Source organism: Sceloporus undulatus, chromosome 1 (assembly GCF_019175285.1).
Source record: "Sceloporus undulatus isolate JIND9_A2432 ecotype Alabama chromosome 1, SceUnd_v1.1, whole genome shotgun sequence".
Taxonomy (NCBI): Eukaryota; Metazoa; Chordata; class Lepidosauria; order Squamata; family Phrynosomatidae; genus Sceloporus; species Sceloporus undulatus.
The window spans coordinates 61,773,581-61,794,047 of NC_056522.1; the positions used below are offsets into that span (position 1 = coordinate 61,773,581).

At 40.7% G+C, this 20,467-nt stretch overlaps 1 protein-coding gene across 4 annotated transcripts in view; it reads right to left on the reverse strand.

Annotated features, from left to right (window-relative positions):
* The window catches only part of SPAST (spastin), a 48,868-nt gene extending 28,436 nt beyond the window's left edge, over positions 1-20,432 (reverse strand). The window contains exons 1-4 of one of the 4 annotated variants that reach the window (XM_042452361.1): positions 19,824-20,430; positions 14,907-14,990; positions 12,148-12,231; positions 2,687-2,782 (exon numbers count right to left, since the gene is read on the reverse strand). In XM_042452361.1, the coding sequence (XP_042308295.1) occupies positions 2,687-2,782; positions 12,148-12,231; positions 14,907-14,990; positions 19,824-20,274 (715 nt within the window). In that variant the 5' untranslated portion in view covers positions 20,275-20,430. Of the gene's footprint in view, positions 1-2,686; positions 2,783-12,147; positions 12,232-14,906; positions 14,994-19,823 lie in introns of all 4 variants that reach the window. The other 3 variants (XM_042452352.1, XM_042452378.1, XM_042452372.1) reach the window with 3 other exon arrangements.
* Between the last annotated feature and the right edge of the window lie 35 nt (positions 20,433-20,467).

The following is a 20,467-nucleotide window of genomic DNA, read 5'->3' on the forward strand; positions in this document are numbered from 1 at the left end:
TCAAACATTAATTTCATCCTTACCCTGGGTTTTTTGCCTGACCAAATAAAAATTTCTGAAAGGTACGTCAATTTCTGAAAGGTACGTCATTGGTACCTTTGATTTGGATTTCCTGCATGGCAGGGGGTTGGACTGGATGGCCCTTGTGGTCTCTTCCAACTCTATGATTCTATGGCGTGTTACACACTGCCCAAACGGGCAGTCTACCTGCGCCTTCATTTGCTGCGTGGAGGAGCCTCAACGGCCAAACTGCGAGGCTCCTCTGTGCCGCAAAAAAGAAGCCCCCAAATGGCATTTCTTGTTGTGGCGTGGTAATGAGGCCGCAAGGCGCCAATGGCGCGACGTCAAGATGGCAGCGCCCGTGTAGAAAAGGCACCGCCATTTTGTACGTCTCCAGGACGTACTAGGGTTAGGGGCGTGCGTAAAGCACGGCCTTTCCTAACCCTAGTACGTCTTGAGGACGTACTTTACGCCCGTGCGGAACGGGCCTATGATAATTATTTGTAAGTTTTGAAATAGAAACATCATTTTTGGAATAGGTACCATTTGTATAGCTGCAATTTTCCCCATCCAGGATAAATTTAAGTTATTCCATTTGTTCATTTCCATTTTAATTTCATTCCAGCCCTTCACATAGTTATTTTTAAACAATTCTGTATTCTTTGTCAATATATATATATATATATATATATATCCCCAAATATCTTACTATTTTTTGTAATTTAAAGTCTGATTTTACCATTAATTATCCCTTTCGTTCATTTTCATAATTAACATTTCAGTTTTTTCCGTTTATTTTAAGCCCTGCAACTTTTCCAAATTTCTCTAATGTATACAATATTATATCTATTTCTTCCATCTTGTTTGATAAGAATAAAACCAGAACGTCCGCATATGCTTTTAATTTAAATTCTTCTCCATGGATGAACTCATTGTCTCTAATATTATTATTCAAGATTTCCAGGGTAATAATAAATAGAAGAGGTGAAAGAGGGCATCCTTGTCTGGTGCCTTTGTATACAGTATCTCAGTTTTATTCAATTTTAATTCCTGTATCCAATTAACCATATTTTTGTGAAGCCCAATCTCTTTTAATGTTGCTATCAAAAACTTCCAATTTACATTATCAAAAGCCTTTTTGGCATCCATGAATATTAAAGCTAAAATTTTCTTTATATTTTTTCATGATATTCTATTAAATTAATTATAGTTTGAATATTGTCTTTTATTAAGCTCCCCAGAAGAAAACCATTTTGATCTGTATGAATCCATGTTATAAGAATTTTCATATGGCAGTCTGCTATTATTAATGCAAAAAGTTTATAGTCAGAGTTGAGGGGAGATATAGGCTTGTAATTTCTCACATCTGTTCTTTGTTTTTCTTAGGCAATAAAATAATATTTGCACTGTTCCATAATTTAGGAAGACTGTTCTGCTGAATTTCATTAATCGTGTCTAAAAGTGGGTTCATTAGGACCTCTTCAAATGTTTTATAAAAATTGACGGTAAAGCCATCAGGCCCGGGCACTTTCCCCGATTTACTTTTCTTTATTGCAACTCTTAATTCCTGTAAAGCAATCGGTTTTTCAGTTTCTGGTTTCTGTTCTTCAGTTATTTTCCTTATTTTTTGTTTCTTCAGATATTCATTTATATTTTCTATGGATATATGTTTATCAGAGTATAAATCTTGAAAGTAGTTAAGGAAAGCCTGCTTTATTTTTTCTTCTTCTGTTACTATCAAATCCCCTGTATTTATTTTCAGTATTGTTCTTTTTTCTCTTTCTTTCCTTAATTTTTAAACCAAGAATTTACCCACTTTGTTTGAGAATTCAAAATATTTTTGTCTAGCGAATTTTAATTTCTTTTCCAATTCCTCTGTTGTAATCATCAAAATTTGCTTTTGTATACTTGTTATTTCTGCTAAAATTCTTTTTCATGAGGGATCTTTTTAAAGAAGCTCTTCTCTAAATTTAATTTCCTTTTGTAATTTTTCTTTTTTCCCCTTACATTCTGCTGATTTCTTTAAAAAGAAATCTCTCATATATGCCTTAGCCGCACCCCAAACAATATTTGTCTTTGTACCTTTATATGTTTTCAGAGAAAAATCTTTTAATATTTTCTCGTGCTTCCGACACTAATTCTTCATTTTTTTAATAAGTAATCATCCAATCTCCATATAAAGTCCCTCTTTCCTAAATCTAATGATAGTGACACTGGATTATTATCTCACTATACAGATGGGAGGATATCCACCTTGGCTATATTTTTGGACAATTTATTCAAAATAAAGAACACGTCAAGCCGAGACTATGAATTATGGACTTTAGAGAAAAAAATGTATTCTTTGGTTTGCTCATATTTTAATCTCCACACATCTAGCCATTTAAAATTTTCTATCAGTTCAAAAAAGGAATTTGGAAGTTTATTTTGGTTCTGATTTTTTATTTTATTTTTTGAAAATGTATCTATTTTGGGGTTAATTACCCCATTCTAGTCTCCCACTGCTATAATGGAGTCGTATGATAGTCCATTCAGATCGTTCATGAAGTTTCTGTAAAATTTACCCTTGTTTTCTAAAGGTCCATACACCCCTACTACCAATCTTTTTTCACAATTTATGTTTATTTTTGAATAGGCACTAACAGACATCCCCTAATTATTTAGGTGCTGGTAAAACCAAACCCACCTGACTGGAGATGTCCATTGCGGTACACCAGGTTAGTACTGTCACTATACACTTCCATTTGCGGCTTGGGGATTTGCTTAACTGCCTGCATCTTCTCTATGCAACAAAACAGAGGGTGGGGGGGAAAGGAAAAATAAAAAACAAAAAATGAACCAATGAAAGTTACATACACTAATCACACCGAAATGACTTTGCCATCAATTGATTTGATATGGATTAAAATTACAATGCACAAGTCTAATGTTGACTATGTAATGAAATTATAAGTACATCTAATAAATGATGTGCTATCATGAGAAATTAATGAACTGCAGTCAATAGCTGAATTAGTCAGGAGTAACAATGAAAAAACTGGTGGGGAACTATAGTTTTTTGTGGGTTTTTCGGGCTTGTGGCCCATGTCTAGAAGAGTTTCTTCCTGACCTTTCACCAGCAATCTGGCTGGCATCTTCAGAGAATGCTTGCCTGGAAAGGCTTGGGTCTATATACTGTTGACCTGGAAAAGGCAGCGTGATTTGCAGGTGCCTTTCCAGTTCAAACAATATATAGACCCAAGTCCTTCCAGGCAAGCATTCTCTGAAGATGCCAGCCACAGATGCTGCAAAACGGTAGGAGGAAAACTTTTCTGGAACATGGCCACATAGCCCGAAAACCCCCAAAAAACTATGGATGCTGGCCATGAAAGCCTTCGACTTCACATGGTGGGGAACTTTTCAATGCAGCATGCAAAGACTTATGATTATCTGTCTCCATGTGAAAATGAAATGTCTGCAAGTTCCTGGTATAAGTTGGATCCAGATCTTATCTCTGTATTAAGGTCAGCGGGTAAATATTTCCATATAATTATTAATACATGTTTAACAACTAATGTCATGAAATAAAATGTTAGTTTCAACTGATTACAAGCTACTTAAGTCTTCTATCATAGAGACATCAAAAAATCAAGAAACTGTGCAGTAAACAGTCCCTACATTATTGAACGTTTAAGTATTTTAAAAGTCAAGACTATAGAGTATTGCTGAACAATAATAATTATATATGAAACGGTAAAGAAGCCTCTCTGACATTTCACAAGTCTAACATGTTTATGAGAAAAATTCCAATAAATTCTGCAATTTCTATTATCTCCATGCTTTATATTGGTCATTAGTCGTCATGCTTCTGAAGGAAGTTAACATCTCTTACTACGGCGTGTTACAGACCGCCCATGTGGGGCGGTCTGTAGGCGCTCCTTTCCCCGCCGGATTGGGGCCTCAGCTGCCAGAACAGCAGCCTCCGAGACCCCGATCCAGCGCTTTCCAGGTCGCAGGGAAGCGGCAAAAGGCCGCTTCCCTGCGGCCTGGAAAGGGGTGTCCTTGGGGCTTCATGCCCCAAGGACACCCGACGGCAGTGGGGAAAAGGAGAAAGGGGCTGCTTGGCCCCTTTCTCCCTTGCGTTGCTGGCACAGCCGTCTAAAGGCTGCGCCAGCGACACAAATCGCGGAAGGAGCTCCATTTTGGAGTTCCTTCTAGTGCCACGGAAAGGGTGCTCTATGCGTCCTCGCACAGTGCAAAGACGTCACATCCGCGCCGCCCCGTTTGGAGGCGGCGCGTTCGTGACGTTGTAATGGTGGCCCCTATGTGTATAGGGCGCCGCCATTTTGTACGTCCTGGGGACGTACTAGGGTTAGGTGCGTGCGTAAGGCACGCACTTTCCCTAACCCTAGTACGTCCCCAGGATGTATTTTACACCCGTCTGTAATGGGCCTAAATATCCTCCTGCACTAGAAAACTCATAAAAGTCTTCTTCCTTAATGGGGAATTTGTTTATTCTGTATTATTTTATTTATTATTACTTTAGTAGGTGAACTATTTTATAAAGTGATGCTAACATCCATTTTTTTTGAATTCTTAATAAATACAGCTATGGCAAAAAAGCAATAGCTATTCAGTGCAAATTTGGCTCACAAAATGTTTCCCATAATTATTGCTTTCTCAGCATCCCAGTCGGTACAAACATGGCCTTCCATTTTCAATGTATTGTAGATTATTATATGTTCCCATGTAAACAAATGACAGCCAGCTATCTTAACTAAAGGGCCTTAAATGAACAATCTTATTTTCTAATATGAGTTAAAACATTGATTTGTACTAAGTCCCTCCTAAAAATTAGAAAATGCCCAAAATATGAATTCAAATATGCTGATGGCTATCATATCAACCCAGAAAACTAGATTTGACCTTTCATCTCATAATATAAGCATTTTTATTGTATTTACATTTTTCCCAGCTCTGAAATGGGTGCCCCTCAAAATGTCATTACACCTAAAAGAGACACATTTGCGTGAGATTATGAGAACTACAGCCAAGCATCTGGCCAGTTAAAGAGCAAGTGAAAACCCTTCTGCTTCATTGTCTCAGAACTTTCATCTTCTTTGAGCAGAACATCATCATCTCCAGGCTATAATGTACAGCAGCTTGAATAATTATCAGTAGGCTATTAATAATCAGGCACCTGAAACAGATCTGATAAATGGGTAAAGAGCCTAGAAAACAATGCAAACTGCTAGTGCTTCCCTTTAAGCCCTTACACAGCTTACAACCTCAAGACCTGGGGAAGCATCGTCTCTCACAACAACCTCCATATATGCTTAAATGCTCTTCAGAGGCATTGATATTGAAGGTTATGGAGAAAAGGGACCACAGTACAGTATTTGGCTGTTGTGTCTCATCTTACGGATCTCTCTTGGCTCCCATCCATTGAGGAGCTCTACGGGCCGCCTCTTTTCGCACGGGATCAGGGCCATGGCAACCTCATGCCACAGCCCCAATTGGGCCTTTCGAGGGCATGAAAAGGAGCTGCAAAAAGTGACTCCTTTTGCACCCTCAAAAGGTGCCATAGCTGCATTGCTGAGGCTATGTGGTGCTCCTTTGGCACAGCATGGTATGGACACAGTGCCAGAGGAGCATCATTACGCTGTGCGCCCTGTGGAGCAGCGCACAGAGTCAAGCAGCCCTAGGACAGAGTCATGGCATGCGTCCGGACGCAATGCCCCTACTCCGCCTCCAAGCTGGCCTTAAAAGCAGAACTGAAGAGGGCCTTCATGAATCTGATGTAATTTTTGCATGCTGTAATCGTTTTAATGGCATTGTGTTGCTTTTACTAGATATTGTATATGGAAAGGCAAATGGAAATGTTTCAAATAAATCATTATGTCTTAATTCTCAAAAGCTTTATTTCCTTTTACTTCTCAATATTCAACCATGAGTGACTCCAAAAAGGCAATACACTCTTTTATTAGAGCAGTCTTAACAGTTTTCAAGTGTTTATTTAAAAAAAAAAGGGGGGGGTGTGTGTGTGTGTCCTTTTTGTATCATAGACAATGACAATAAAACTTGTCCTTATCCAGATACTTTTAATTAAAATTTTATAAAGAATAACATTTTAATTAAAAAGATCTGGATAAGGTCAGGTTTTACTGTCATTGACTATGATACAAACAGGACTTTTTTTAAAAAAAAAAGTCAGCGTCAGCACTAGAATCAAGTGATAAAAATAAATAAGATTTCATATTAAGAAGCTACTGAAGAAAGGATATTGTCAACCCCAGTGTTTCAGCCAGTTAACTTTTATCTATTTATACAATCAATTTGAAGTCATATTAGCAAACACTCCAAAGCTAACTCAGTCCTTTCATTACACGAAATCATAAGTATATAAACAAGGCATACTCTGTACTTTCCACACACTTTTTAAAGACTCTATCCATTGGCCATTGCCAACAATGGTCCTCCCTGGCCTCGCAGCGTGAGGCATGGAGACGCACTATCTATGATGCTGCAGCCTTTTTCGAAAGCTCACACCGAATGAGTCTCGAAGAGAAACGACAGCTCAGAAAGAACCGCAACCCGGAAACATTACCCAAGGAGACTTTCTGCAGTGCTTTCTGCAACTGGACCTGTTTATCCCGGATTCGCCTTTTTAGTCATCAACGCGCTTGTACAAAGCATGGGGTGAGTCCTTCCAGAAACTTCGTTCGCAAAGCCAAGCCAGAGAGGGCCAGCATATGAGATAGTATAACTGAAAACTATTCTAAAGTCCTAAAACAAATAATGCTGTTAAAAGCCAAGGCAATTAATTCCAAATGTATCCTGTAACTAAATATAGTTTCCAAGCTTGTATATATTCCTGAATTTGAGGCCACAGGCATGTGTACACATAATTTGACAGTGCTATTCAATTCAGAGCAACTTTACTCTGAGTAGAACTGCATAAGCTGTCAACGTCTATTTTTTTTAAAAAAACTATGAACCGTAACAACAAATTTTCCAAGTGTTTCCATGCTGAGTCCACTGAAAAAAACAAAACTAACATATATCTTAACATATCTCTTAAAACATGACCTTGGAGGACTGACTGTGAGACTAAGTGGAGGTACAGATAATAAAGAAAATGCTGCTTAACAATTTCCTCCAGCTATATTTCTGCTTAACACCAGCTAAGCTGGAAGTGGACTGGTAAATCACTCTGTAAAAATAACCAGGGTGCAGGGAGGCACCAAAACAAAATGGCTGCTATGGAATCATGTCTGGCCACAAAACAGATATTGTGATTGGACAACCTGTCCAAAAAGCTGAGTACAAGGTAGAAACTAGATTTGAGATGAAAACACACACAGGATAGGGGGATGGAAGGGAATACTGTTGTCATATCTAATTTGAGACTGATTTTTCCTTGGGTGAGAATTGTGAGCTAGGAAATATGACGAATATACAAACAGCTATTTTTAAAATGCCTATTTTATACAGCGATTGGATAGAAATCAAGACTATGTAGAAAGAATCAGATTCATTTATTCTAGTAACCAAAAGGAAGCCCAAACTGCTATACCAGAAATATGTTACACGTGTGAGGAAAATGTAAGTCTGCACAGAATGGACAGCGATGTGTTTTTTTGTGCAAAATTGTTGTTTTCTACGTACACAAAAAATCCCTAGCAATATTGGACAACAAAATCATATGGCTATAATTTTGAGCAAAACTTTTTTTCATATATTTTTTAATATTGATGGGTTTGCACAGAAAATAGCAATCTTGCATAGAAAGTACTCAAAAAATAGTTTTTCTGCAGAATTCTACTGCCCTGGTGATGCAGTGGTTAAATGCCAGAACTGCAGCCACAAGGTTGAGAGTTCAATCTCAGGCAGGGTTCCAAGGTTCACTCAGCCTTCCATCTTTTTGTAGGCCAATAAAATGAGAACCCAGATTGTTAGAGGCAATTGGCTTACACATGGTAAACTGCTTAGGGAGTGCTAGCTCACTGATAAGTGGTATAGAAATGTACTTGCTATTGCTATTATCACAGACACACAAGTGTATTTATGTGCAGAATAATCAAAGAATTATAGAATCATAGAGTTGGAAGAGACCATAAGGGCCATCCAGTCCAAACCCCTGCCATGCAGGAAATCTGAATCAAAGCATCCCTGACAGACAGCCATCCAGCCTCTGTTTAAAGACTTCCAAGGAAGGAGACTCCACTACACTCCAAGGGAGTGTGTTCCACTGTCAAACAGCCCTTACTGTAAGGAAGTTCCTCCTAATGTTGAGGTGGAGTCTCTTTTCCTGTAGCTTGCATCCATTGTTCCGGGTCCTGTTCTCCGGAGCAGCAGAAAACAAGTCAGCTCCCTCCTCAATGTGACATCCCTTCAAGTATTTAAAAAGGGCTATCATATCACCTCTTAACCTTCTCTTCTCCAGGCTAAACATCCCCAGCTCCCTAAGTCGTTCCTCATAGGGCAGTGATGGCGAACCTATGGCACGCATGCCAGAGGTGGCACTAAGAGCCCTCTCTGTGGGCACACATATTGTTGCCCTAGCACAGAGTTTGCCAGAATTTCTTACTAAAAAGCCAGAAGGACGTGGCACTTTGCAATAAATAAGTGGGGTCTGGGTTGCAGTTTGGGCACTTGGTCTGTAAAAGGTTCACCATCACTGTCATAGGGCATGGTTTCCAGACCTTCACCATTTTAGTCACCCTCCTTTGGACACGCTCCAGTTTCTCAATGTCCTTTTTGAATTGTGGTGCCCAGAACTGGACACAGTATTCCAGGTGGGGCCTGACCAGAGCAGAATAGAGTGGCACTATTACTTCCCTTAATCTAGACACTCTACTTTTATTGTTGCAGCCTAAAATCGCATTGGCCTTGTTAGCTGCCGCATCGATCTGTTGATCGATCTGTTGACTCATGTTCAATTTGTGGTCTACTTGGACTCCTAGATCTCTTTCACATGTAGTCTCATTCAGCCAGGTGTCACCCATCCTATATCTGTTCATTTCATTTTTCCACCCTAAGTGCAGTACCTTACATTTCTTCGTGTTGAAATTCATTTTGTTAGCTTTGGCCCAGCTTTCTAGTCTATTCAGGTCATTCTGAAGTTTGATCCTGTCCTCTGGAGTATTAGCTATTCCTCCTAATTTGGTGTCATCTGCAAATTTGATAAGTATACCCCCAATTCTGTCATCCAAATCATTGATAAAGATGTTGAATAGCACTGGACCCAGGACTGAGCCCTGTGGGACCCCACTGGTCACTTCTCTTCAGGATGAAAAAGAGCCATTGCTGAGCACCTTTTGGGTTCAGCCGATCAACCAATTACAAATCCATGTAATTTCCTGAAACATTTTGGGATGTGTGACTACCAGGTGAAAATTGTGCAAAATTCTTGCCATTGTATTAATCTTCCTGACCTGGTTTCCCAAGCATCAGGAAACCCATTTCCTGGCCAGGAAATGAATAACAGCAAATATTACTTTCATTCCCACCTCTTATTATCTGCTTGGCCTTCAAACATAGAAACCAGAAGGTAAAATGCAAATGTCTTACAGGGTTTAAAAATTATTTGCAATTCATTTAGATCGAGGGATTGGAGGTTTTGATCTTTTGGAAAGTCAAACCTAGGTCTCTTAGGAATGAAGCAGATGGGGCAAAAGAAGCAGCCAAAGACCACTCCAGCCTTGATTGCCCCAGAACCACAGCAACCAGACACCACAGTCCTGAACAGGCCACAGGCAGGAACAGCTTTTTGCCGCTCATTTTGGATTGGCTTCAGGCTGCCTTAGGCAGCCTCAGAGCAACTTCCTAACAGTCTGGGGATGTGCGTTGTTTGAACTCCATGCCTCCAAAGCACCCAAAAGGCACTTTATTTGGCCCATGTGTTTTGGGCCTGTGTTTCCCTCCTGCTCTTCAGCTAGAACAGAACAAGGATTTGGAAACTACTCAAAATATAATACAAATTCACAAAAGGCACTGCAAGTGTTTCACAGAAAGCCTGTTATGGAAAAGAAATTTCACCTTCCACTTATAGTTTTATCAATTAGGGTAGAAAAAGATGTATTGAGATGCAATGTGCTTTACAGAGATAGATAGCAAAGGACAGGCCCCCATTATGAAGAGTGCAGTCTTAATGCAAACACTTTAGAAAGAGGTGGAACCAGAGGGAAGGGAAGGTAAAACAGCATATCAGAGCACATGTGCAGTTACGCTCCCATGAGTGTGTTTCAACTGCGATTAGTCAGAGGAGAATCAAGAATGAGTTGATAGAGGATAAAAATGGCAGAGGGCAATGGCATTAAAAAAAATTATGATGCCTCATGCCCTAAGACTCATACCACCCCTTATCACAGTATTAATCTACTTCTTAGGCTGCATCCACACTGCAGAAATAATCCAGTTTGACATCACTTTAACTACTATGACTCAGTGCTATGGAATTCTGGGAACTCATTTGTTGTGGAACCAGAGCTCTGTGACAGAGAAGGCTAAATGTTTCACAAAACTACAGGTCCCACTATTCCATAGCACTTATTCATGGTAGTTAAAGTAGTATCAAACTGGATTATTTCTGTAGCATGGATGCAGCCCTAGTCCCAACTAGGATAGGCAAACTGAATGAAATGGGGACTTGGCAAGTCAATGCACAAGGTACTCTTAATTCACTGAGTCTACTCTTACTGGGACTAGTAGAGTTAGAATTGTGAGGCTCTCAAAATGTTGTTGGACTGCAATTCCTAGTACTCCTCAGCACTGGCTACTCTGACTAAGGCTGCTGGAAGTTGCTGTCCAACAATACCTTGGGCTGCATTATTTACATGCAAGATTTAGACCTACATTTTCCAATTGCTTACCAAATTACCATGCTTCAGGCATGTTGATCATGAGGCGGGGGGGGGGATCATTATATCTTTTTATTCAGTGTTCTTTCCTTTCATTTTTTGCACTTCAAAACTGGCTGAGAGTGGTTCAGGAAAACTGCCTGACTCACAGGGATGTGCCAATCTATTAGCTCTTGGCACATCCCTGGTCCCCAGGGTGGGGGCGAGGAACAGTTCCTTTTCATTTGCTACCACCTGAACTATAATAGAGCAACTTACTTTCTTCTAGGAGCAGGACTGACTGGCTCCAAATCAGTAATTGCTGTGGAAATCTGATGTCTCTTCAAACAAGAAAATAAAAGTTCTCTTACCCCTGGGAAAGTGTACATGCTCCTTAAATATCCTGATGTGGTATGATTCAACTTGTCTTTGGGAAAATTTAAAAATTCAAAGTTGGGTAAAATGTTTACAGCTTTATGTCTTACTTAGATTCTTTAATCGCAGTAGAAATTATTATGGATTGGTAAGTCTCCAGAAATGTCATCACCAGCACCTCAAACTACTGGAATAAGTCATGGGATCTGGGTGTTCATAAAGAGGTTCTATTATGCCTTTTCTTCTGCATAACAAATAAAATTTGATTTTCCAATGACTATGCTGTGTAAAGCATGACATTCAAATAAAGAAGGGAAGTGATATGATTTAATGACATCAAAGAATCATGTGAGTTACTTAAAATCCAGTTAGCACTCTATTAGCAACCGCCCCTAGTTTTTGGTTTGTTTTTCTCAATGTGCAAGTTAACTGTTTTGTGGTCTTTTAAAATTTATTTTAATATTTTTAAATATATCGTTCAAAAACCTGGTCACCCCTAAGTCCACTGTGTATTTTAGAAAGCTGTCTAGATTTGAACTAAAACTCTAAGCAGATTCCAAGATAAACAAACAGGATAATCAGTCTATTCCATAATTTGTCACTTTTTATCACTATGCCTAATCTGTAGGTAAGATATTTTGGCCTTTTCAACTTCCAGAAGATTGCTCTTCCTATGCTTCCCCCTTTACACCATTCTCCACTAAATGTACTTCTACCTGACAAAGCAATTATCTTAAACTTTCAAAGTTTATTCTTCTATTTCTGTTTCAGTGCGTACACAAACTCTGTGCAGGTAAACATTAATCTTGATATGACCTTTTGTAAGAGTATAAGAATACCAACTCTTTCAAAATTTCCAGTTCCTCTCCAGTATCAATACACATTTCTGAAATATATGCATTGCATAACTGTAATTTGTGGAGTTTTCTAAAACAATAATATTAAGTAGTACCTAACAGTTGCAAACGGTCCTTGGCCATTGCCAAATTTGTCTTCATTTTAGACTGGAGACGGCGAGCTCGTTCATAATGATCTCCTTTAAAAGAAAGTCAAATATTCAGGCACAGTTACAACAGCAATGTTGCTTCTATATTCTACCACAAGAATGTGAACAAAATATTCAAACGACATTACAAAATAGAAATGTGTCTAGAGGTGACTACCACAGCAAAAAGCTTCCATGTTTTACATGCTTACTTAACATTACAAGTCTATACATGCTTTTTTCTCTTTAGGTACAGTGACACACATGGGAAAGGGTTGCAAATGAGCACAGTTAAAAACAACATGTAGAGATCAGTTATATGTCATCACTTTATTCATAATTAGTCAGTTCCATATTTATAGTTTTATTCCTTCTTTATATTTAGAATGGAGTCAGTGACAACATTAGGACTCTTTCTGAAAAATAATAGCTCAAATTAGAGATTCATAAATTATGGCAAAAGCAAAAGATGTTTTTAAGTCCAATATATTTCAATGAAGACAGTGAAGACTCTACCCAGCAGAAATCAATGGTACTTCAAAGTCGATATATTTGGCTGGATCTTAATCCCCAAAGTCATTAATTTTTTAAAAATCTAGTAAGATATTAATGAATGTTAATCTATCAGCCATCTCCACTTTATACTATATTTTGATATATTGGTTTTGCTAATTAAACATACATTTGGTGCCTTCTGACATCAAAATTACACATATGTTTAAAATTTTAATCTTGCTTTGAAGAGAAAAGAAAAAAAATGCTAATACAGTATGAGGACTCAAAATAAACCTGAGGAAAACAGCTCACTGCCTTTTGACACACACTCCTGTTATCCACAAAGGAAAGCAGGTCATCATCAGATAAAAAGTAACCATAACTAAGTGATATATACAGACTTATTATCCATTCAAAATAATAATTCAAGTAAATGGATCATGGCATAAGAATCTAATATATAAGAGAATATTTATTCATTTCCTATTTCCCAAACTTCTGCATTTTGTTATTTTGGACAGTAAACAGATGAAACATGCAATGAAGGCCTAGTAGATACAGTGGAAAAAGACACCTGTGCATTGCAAAGCCTTTCTCCCACACTTCATTTCTTATTTATGAGCTCTGATGTGAAGCCCTACATATACAGTACATATCAGTCTGGCTATTAACAAATCAGTTCTTTTACGCACAGGGTGTACTTGAGGTTGTGACATGCAACATGTTAGACAGTAAAATGCAACAGATTGCAGGACTAAGACTGCAATCATGATAATAAAAAACAGGAATAGGAAATCAGTGTCTCTCTCGATATTGTTGGAATTCAGCTCCCATGAGCCTTGACTATTGCTCATGCTAGTCATGGCAATAGAAGATGTAATTAAATCTGCAAGACCCACATGATTTCCAGATCTTATCTAAACATGGTTTAAATCAGGGATGAATATCATGTAGACCTCCAAATATTTTGGATCTGCAAATCTCATCATCCCTTGGCAGCATAGTGAAATGTGAGGAATGTTAGGAGTTTAGTGTCTTGGAAGCTGCAAAATTTCCACTACTGGTCTGGGTGGGTGCTGTTCAAAACAATGGTCTAAAATTAGTATAATTCATTATATAATTGACATCTAGACCATCAGTAAAAAAATTGTGTGGCTCCACTTTGGAAACCAACATCATTCAACAGATAGGAACAAAATCTATTTTGGATCCAGTGTGCCAATCAGACAGTCAAGATTTTAATAGGCTGAAACAGAACTAATCCTGTACAATTTAAGTTACAACCCAACCTTAACTAGAAGATAAACAAATTACTTCCAAATTTATTCTCCCCTGCCAGGAGAAAAGCAGGGTATAAACTGAATGAACAAATGAATGAATGAATAACAGGTTTTGAACCTCTTACTGTAGTTCGTTGTTTGCACACTACGCTATTATTAGGCAACAAAAGGAGACAAACTAACCTTCATGATGTGGAAACACTGCATGCTAATTTCTGCACATCAAGCTGCTGGTATAGCGGCACAAAAGCAGATTAGACCTGCTTTCTGCATCTCCTATTAATACTGCTTCAAATGAATTTCAAGTAGAGAATAAAGTAGTTTCAAAGTAGTTTAATCGATCCATAGAAATAACAATATGACAGTGGGATAGAGGAGAAATTTATATTGAAAGAACAACCATATATACTCAACAAAAAGTCGACCTCATGTATAAGTCAAGGTCAGGTTTGGGGGCCAAAATTTTGTCGTGACCTGTGGATAGGTCGAGGGTAAAACTTGGAGGCTCCTTCAGTGTGTGTATGTGTATATATGGCAAGAGAGTCTCTCATTGAGGCTTTTCTTCATTGTTTCAGCTTTCATTTCAGCCCGACAAGCAGGCAGGAAGGGGACTCTTGAACAAACAGCAATATCAATCAATCATCCAGGACTCTTTCTGCTTGCCCTTTCTTGACAAACTCCTCTCCACACCGCATGGGGAAATTTGAAAGAGCTCCTATCACATTTCCAAAGCAACCTGTAAATAAGTTGATCTGGGTTTTTGGGGTCAATTTTTGGGCATACATTTTTTGAGTTATAGATGAAAATATACAATTGTTATTTTAATTATACAAGAACAATTAATTTTAATACTACAATGAAATAGTTCTACTCAATGATTCCATTTCCCTATCCAAAATAGTTATATATATCCATATATATTTTTAAACTGCACTCACAAGATTGGCTTACCTTGACCTGTAACTACTACCGCTATTCCTTTCTCCAGTTCTTCAATCCCCTTTCTGTACCATTCAACAGCTTGTTCCTTTTGTCCTGCTGGGGGAAAAAAGGGTTGTTTTATTCTTTTTATTATAAGAACAAGTCCTTCAAGCTCCACATACTGTTCAGTAGCTATGTAACGATGCTGCAGAATACAAAATCTAAACAATCTAGTCAAAGACTCCTCCTAGGTACTTTGACCAAAAAAGGGTTGTGGCACCACAGTATCACTTTATTACCCTTTAAAAATGTTAGAAATCTTTTCTCCTAATATTAAAGATCATTCATAAACAATGTAAAAATATATGCAAGAAACCCAGCTATAAAGATATGCATCCCACACCAGAGCAGACTATCAGATCTTCTACACAGATGCTCACAGGTCAGCCTCAACTTGGGTCATGAACCTTGATCAGATATATCATATAAAAGCACATGTACAGCAAATAGCTCCAGACAGTTCATGACAGCTAGCAGACAAAACCATGTGCAAGAGAGAAAAAATGCAATTAAGCAAGGCAATCAAATATACAAAAAATCCTTCCAAGCAATCAGCCAGAGTTTGAACTGAGCAAGTCATAATATTTGATTCTTCATAAGAGAAACTCACTACATACGTATGTGCGCATGGCGGGGGGGGGGGGTCATGATGTTAAAAGTAGAAAGGCCCTGTCAACAGACTCCATTCTTCCCTGAAATTATCTATTTCCCGCCGGCTCCCATCTGTCCATTTCCTTTTACCCAACTGTCTCTGGTGTGAAATTGGAGATAAAGGAGCATTGCTTCCCCACCCCACTCCATGAGGAAATGCAAGGAGAGCAAGACAAATCCAACTACTGTATTGCCTTTAGTCTGAAATGATGGCAGTAATCCCACTACACACCCTCTTTGTAGTCTGATTAAGAATGAGAGCAAGGGGCAGGGTGGAATCCTTCCACTCAAATTGGAGACAACAGCAGGATTCATGTGTCTGAACATTATCTTCCATGCTAAAATGTGAGATTTGGGAGGGCAGGGAATATTCCCTACTCAAGGTGGAGAATGAGGAAGCAGGGAGAACTTTAGGCTCATACCTCAGATTTGTAGAGGGGTAAAACCATACCATGTTACATGATAACATTAGAAGACCAATCAGCCAAAAAGCTTACTGGGAAAAATAGGGCCAACTACTTTCAGCTAACAGGGAAACAGACAGAATATAAAGCAAGTTTCTTAGAAACCAGGCCAGGATAAAAAATATATAACTTACACTTAAAGGATGAGTCTCTCTTAACTGAAATGCTTGAGGCCAGAACTGTTTTGGATTTTGGCATACCTATATTTGCATATGTACATAATAAGGTACCTTGGAGACAGGACCCGAGTTTAAACACAAAATTAATTTATTTTTCGTATACACCTGATACACACAACCCAAGGTAATTTTCTACAATATTTTTATTAGTTTTGTGCATGAAACAAAGTTTGTGTACACTGAACTATCAGAAAACAAAGATGTCCTTATCTCAGCCATCCATGGAAAAAATTGGATTCGGAATATTTCAGTTTTTGGACTTTCTGATAAGGGACAGTCAATTCCATATACCTAACTCAAGTAAAAATTGTGTTACAGAGGAAAGAGGTAGTAAGTTCCAGGTGATGCCACATTACTTGTTTGTTAGAGCAAAAAACAAAACACTTTTGTCTACAAGGTTCAAATTTACTAGCAAGTCCTAAATTATGTAGTTTTAACCACAATTCATTTTGTGGAATCATAGACGCATAGAGCTGGAAGAGACAAGGGCCATCCATTCAACCCCCAAAAGGTAGTCTGATCTGATCCAACTCAACCTAAACACTCAAAATCCACAATGGGGCAGTAACTTTATTCAGACTAACCATAATGTCACAAAAGCATGCAAAATTGCAGCTCTTAATGAACAGAAAAACCCCAAATTAAACCACAAGGTTTGCAATTTAGACTCAGTGTCCTAAGGGAGAATGCAGATTCAGTTACTTAGGGGTTCGACAGATGGGAAGAAAGGAGCTTCTTTTTGTGCCACAGAACAGGTGCCACTAGCATGCCCACACGCCATGATGACGCCCCTGATGCGCCACACCATTTGGGTGCCACGCATGGCAGATATCATCGGCACACGCCTCCATGTAAAGGGTGGCGCTCCAAGATGGCGCCCACAATGTGTGATGCAGCGTGGGAGCGTACAGATGCTCCGCTCTCCCAAGCCCTACTTTCGGCCCCAGACTGGCACAAAGCACCAGTCTGTACTGGGCAAGTGTTGGCAGTTACCACATTATCAAACTGTGGTGACCAGGATTATACATTACACTTGGGGGCGTTCCCACTTGCCTATAAAGCGGATCACGAAGCGAATTAAGAGGTGTCATTCCCACTGATGACCGAATTAGTTCCGATGCCTGAATTAGTTCCTCAATGCCCCGGAATTGTTTCCACTGCGATTCGATTCAAAATCGAATTATATCGTATAATTCGAATTAGACGCCTATAAACCGGTTTAAAAAATAGTTGGTTATAACGCAGGTTATTTTTGAAAGCGGGGAACGATTCGCGGTATCCGAATGGGAACGAAAGGGTGTCTGATGCGGGAACCTGGAGATGGGAGGAGCAGCGCTCAAGGGGCTGGCCTGGGGGTGTCACCCTCTTTGTTCTCTTTCTGCATCGCCTGCACCATTTTCTTTCTTCCATTTGCATAGCCTTTCCCCCAGTGGATTGCAACCTCCCCTCTGCTCCACATTCATAGACTGATGAGTGAGGAGAGCCATTGAACACCATTTTTAACTATTCTTTTTTCTTTTTTCACCTCTGCCTGAGCACCTGACCAGCAGATGGGCTTTGCAGTACATGCCTGCTTGATCGCCCCCCAGACAGCCCAGGAAGCAATGGGGGAGGCAAAGGGATTTGGGGGAATGGAGGCTCATTCCAGAAGAACTATGGGATAGGCTTTGCAGGACATGCCTGCTTGATCGCCCCCCAAACAGCAATGGGGGAGGCAAAGCGATTTTGGGGAATGGAGAGCCTGGACGCCCAGGGATCTGAGGGGGGGGGGTCGAGCCTTATCTTCTCTCTTCCCCAAAGATTCTCTCCCCAATAATGAAGCCCACTGCCTTCTCCTCCTTGATCTGATTTGCCAAGCCTCCTTCTAGTCTGGGGAGACACAACAGAAGAGCCTTGGATGCAGCCAATTTTCATTGGCTGCCCTAAAAATAAAAAAAACCCTAGACTTGTGACGTCTGAAGCCTAGGTGCTTGATTGACAGCTTGCGGACACAAATGGGAATGAGGAGCAAGTTAATCCGCTTTAAAATAAAGCGATTTAAAATAAATGGGAACGAAAACAAGGTCTAAATGAATTGAGGCAATTTACCCCTTTTGGTAATGGAAACGATGGAAAAAATTCGAATTATTCCCGGAACATAATCCGAATCAGAATTGCGCCAATATAATCCGTTTTATCTGCCAAGTGGGAACGTCCCCAAAATGTCTTAAGAACACTGGTAGACTACTAGCAATTACCCTCACTGAAATATCTATGCACATACACCATAAAGATCCTACATGACAACATGTTTTGTAAACATATCAATATTTTATCTTTGTTCCAAACTTCCAGCATCAGGAAGAAAGGAATTATTCACCTGACAGTGCAAGTAACAAGTTGCAACGTGTACTTCTGAACATGCCTTTATGTTCTCACACCAGACTAGCAGATCCTGCTGAGGAAGTACCATCCAACAGTAAGAAAAACAAATCATCTTGAAAGCTTTGCCACCATCATTCTTGTTGTTGTTAACTACCCTCAAATCGACCTCGACTAATAGCAACCCTATGGATGAGACATCTCCAGGGCCTCCTGTCAACATCCTCTGCTCAGGCCCTTTGGTCTCTCTAATCAAATGCATCTGGCTCTCTTTCTACTACCTTCTACCTTTCCTAATGATTCTTTCCTTCTCACAATGTGGCCTCAACTTAGTCATCCTGGCTTCCAGGGAGAGTTCAGGCTTGATCTGTCCTAGGACCCGTTTGTTTGTCTTCTTGGCCATCCACAGTATTGTCAGGACTCATGCTAAAGATATAACTCCGAACACTAAGGTGAGAACCATCTCTAAACCATCCTATTCCCCATCACCATCTGCATTCTAAAGGTCCCCTATTTCCTTGGCATTGCCAGCTACTCAGCATCTCAGAAGCTGGAGTCTGACAGGCAAGAAGAAAGCTGAGATGAAACCCCAGAAGTAGGAGCTGAAAGCTGAGAACAAAGAGGCTGATTGGGTGGCAGACAAAGTCTCTTTCAGCTTCACAGCGAAGCCACCCTCAAAGGGACTCCGCCCACTAGTCCTTCATGTCACAAGTCCTTCTGCACACAACACCCCCAGTCCTTCCTTCCTTCCTGGGGGGGGGGGGGTGATGATGAAGCCCAACACATCTCCCCTCCTTCTAGTCCTTTGTAATGGCAGCCAGAGGCTAATAGGAACGCAGCTCTCTGTACTCTTATCCCTAACACAGAACAAGCACAAGACTGAGGGCATCCAAAGACATAGCCATGTCACTCTGCAAAGGGAAGAAAGAAGCTTTTCTAGACTGGAGCCTGGGACCTCGGGCGCATGTCTTAAGGCTACAGAAGCTCAGGCTGCCTGCCTCTTTCTTTCTATTGCTGTCGTCTCTAAGGTGCTTCAAGACCCCTTTGAAGACTTGAAGGCTGCGTCCGCACTGCAGAAAGAACCCAGGTTCCTAGAACCCTAGAGGAGGAGGAGGAGGAGCCCTCCAGGGCCATCCAGTCCAACTCCCAGAATTCCATAGCAGAAAGCCAAACAAAGGGTTAAAGCGGTGCCAAAGCGGGTTATTCCTCCAGTCCTTCCTGCCCGTTCTTACCGGCCTCGTCCTCGTCGATGCGGAGGGCGGTGGAGATGCACTCGAAGGCGTGCTTGTGGCAGGCCCTGACCGCCTCCGGAGCGTCTCCCAGGCCGGCGGCGGTGGCGGCGGCGGCGGCGGCTCTCCTGCTGCTGCCTGGGTTGCCCTTGGAGGCGGCCATGGAGAGGGGAGCCCGGCCACCGCCGCCGCCGCCGCCGCGGGAGAGCCTCTCGCAGATCCAGGCGAAGAGCAGCCCCAGCTGGAAGGCCAGGAAGCGGAGCAGCGCGAAGGCGGCGAAGAGCGGGTAGGAGAAGTAGAAGAGGTTCCGCTTGTGGGGAGAAGCCGGAGAAGCAGGAGGCGGAGCAGCCGCCGCCTGAGGGACGGAGGAAGGAGCCTGGGAGCTGGAGGCGGCTGCCGAGCCCTGCTGCTGCTGCTGCTTCTTCTTCCCTCCTCTCCCGCCCGGGGAATTCATTCACCGCCGCCATAATAACAACAACAACAACAGCCACCGCCGCCCTGCCATCGCCCCCTCCAGCCCTAACGGTCTCCCTCCCGAGCGCGGAGCAGGCCTTTTGTCATCGGTCTGCGCCTGCGCACACGGGCCCTTCGCGCGGGGAAACTACAGCTCCCGTCATGCCCTTCGCGCGGTAAAGGACGCTCAAGAA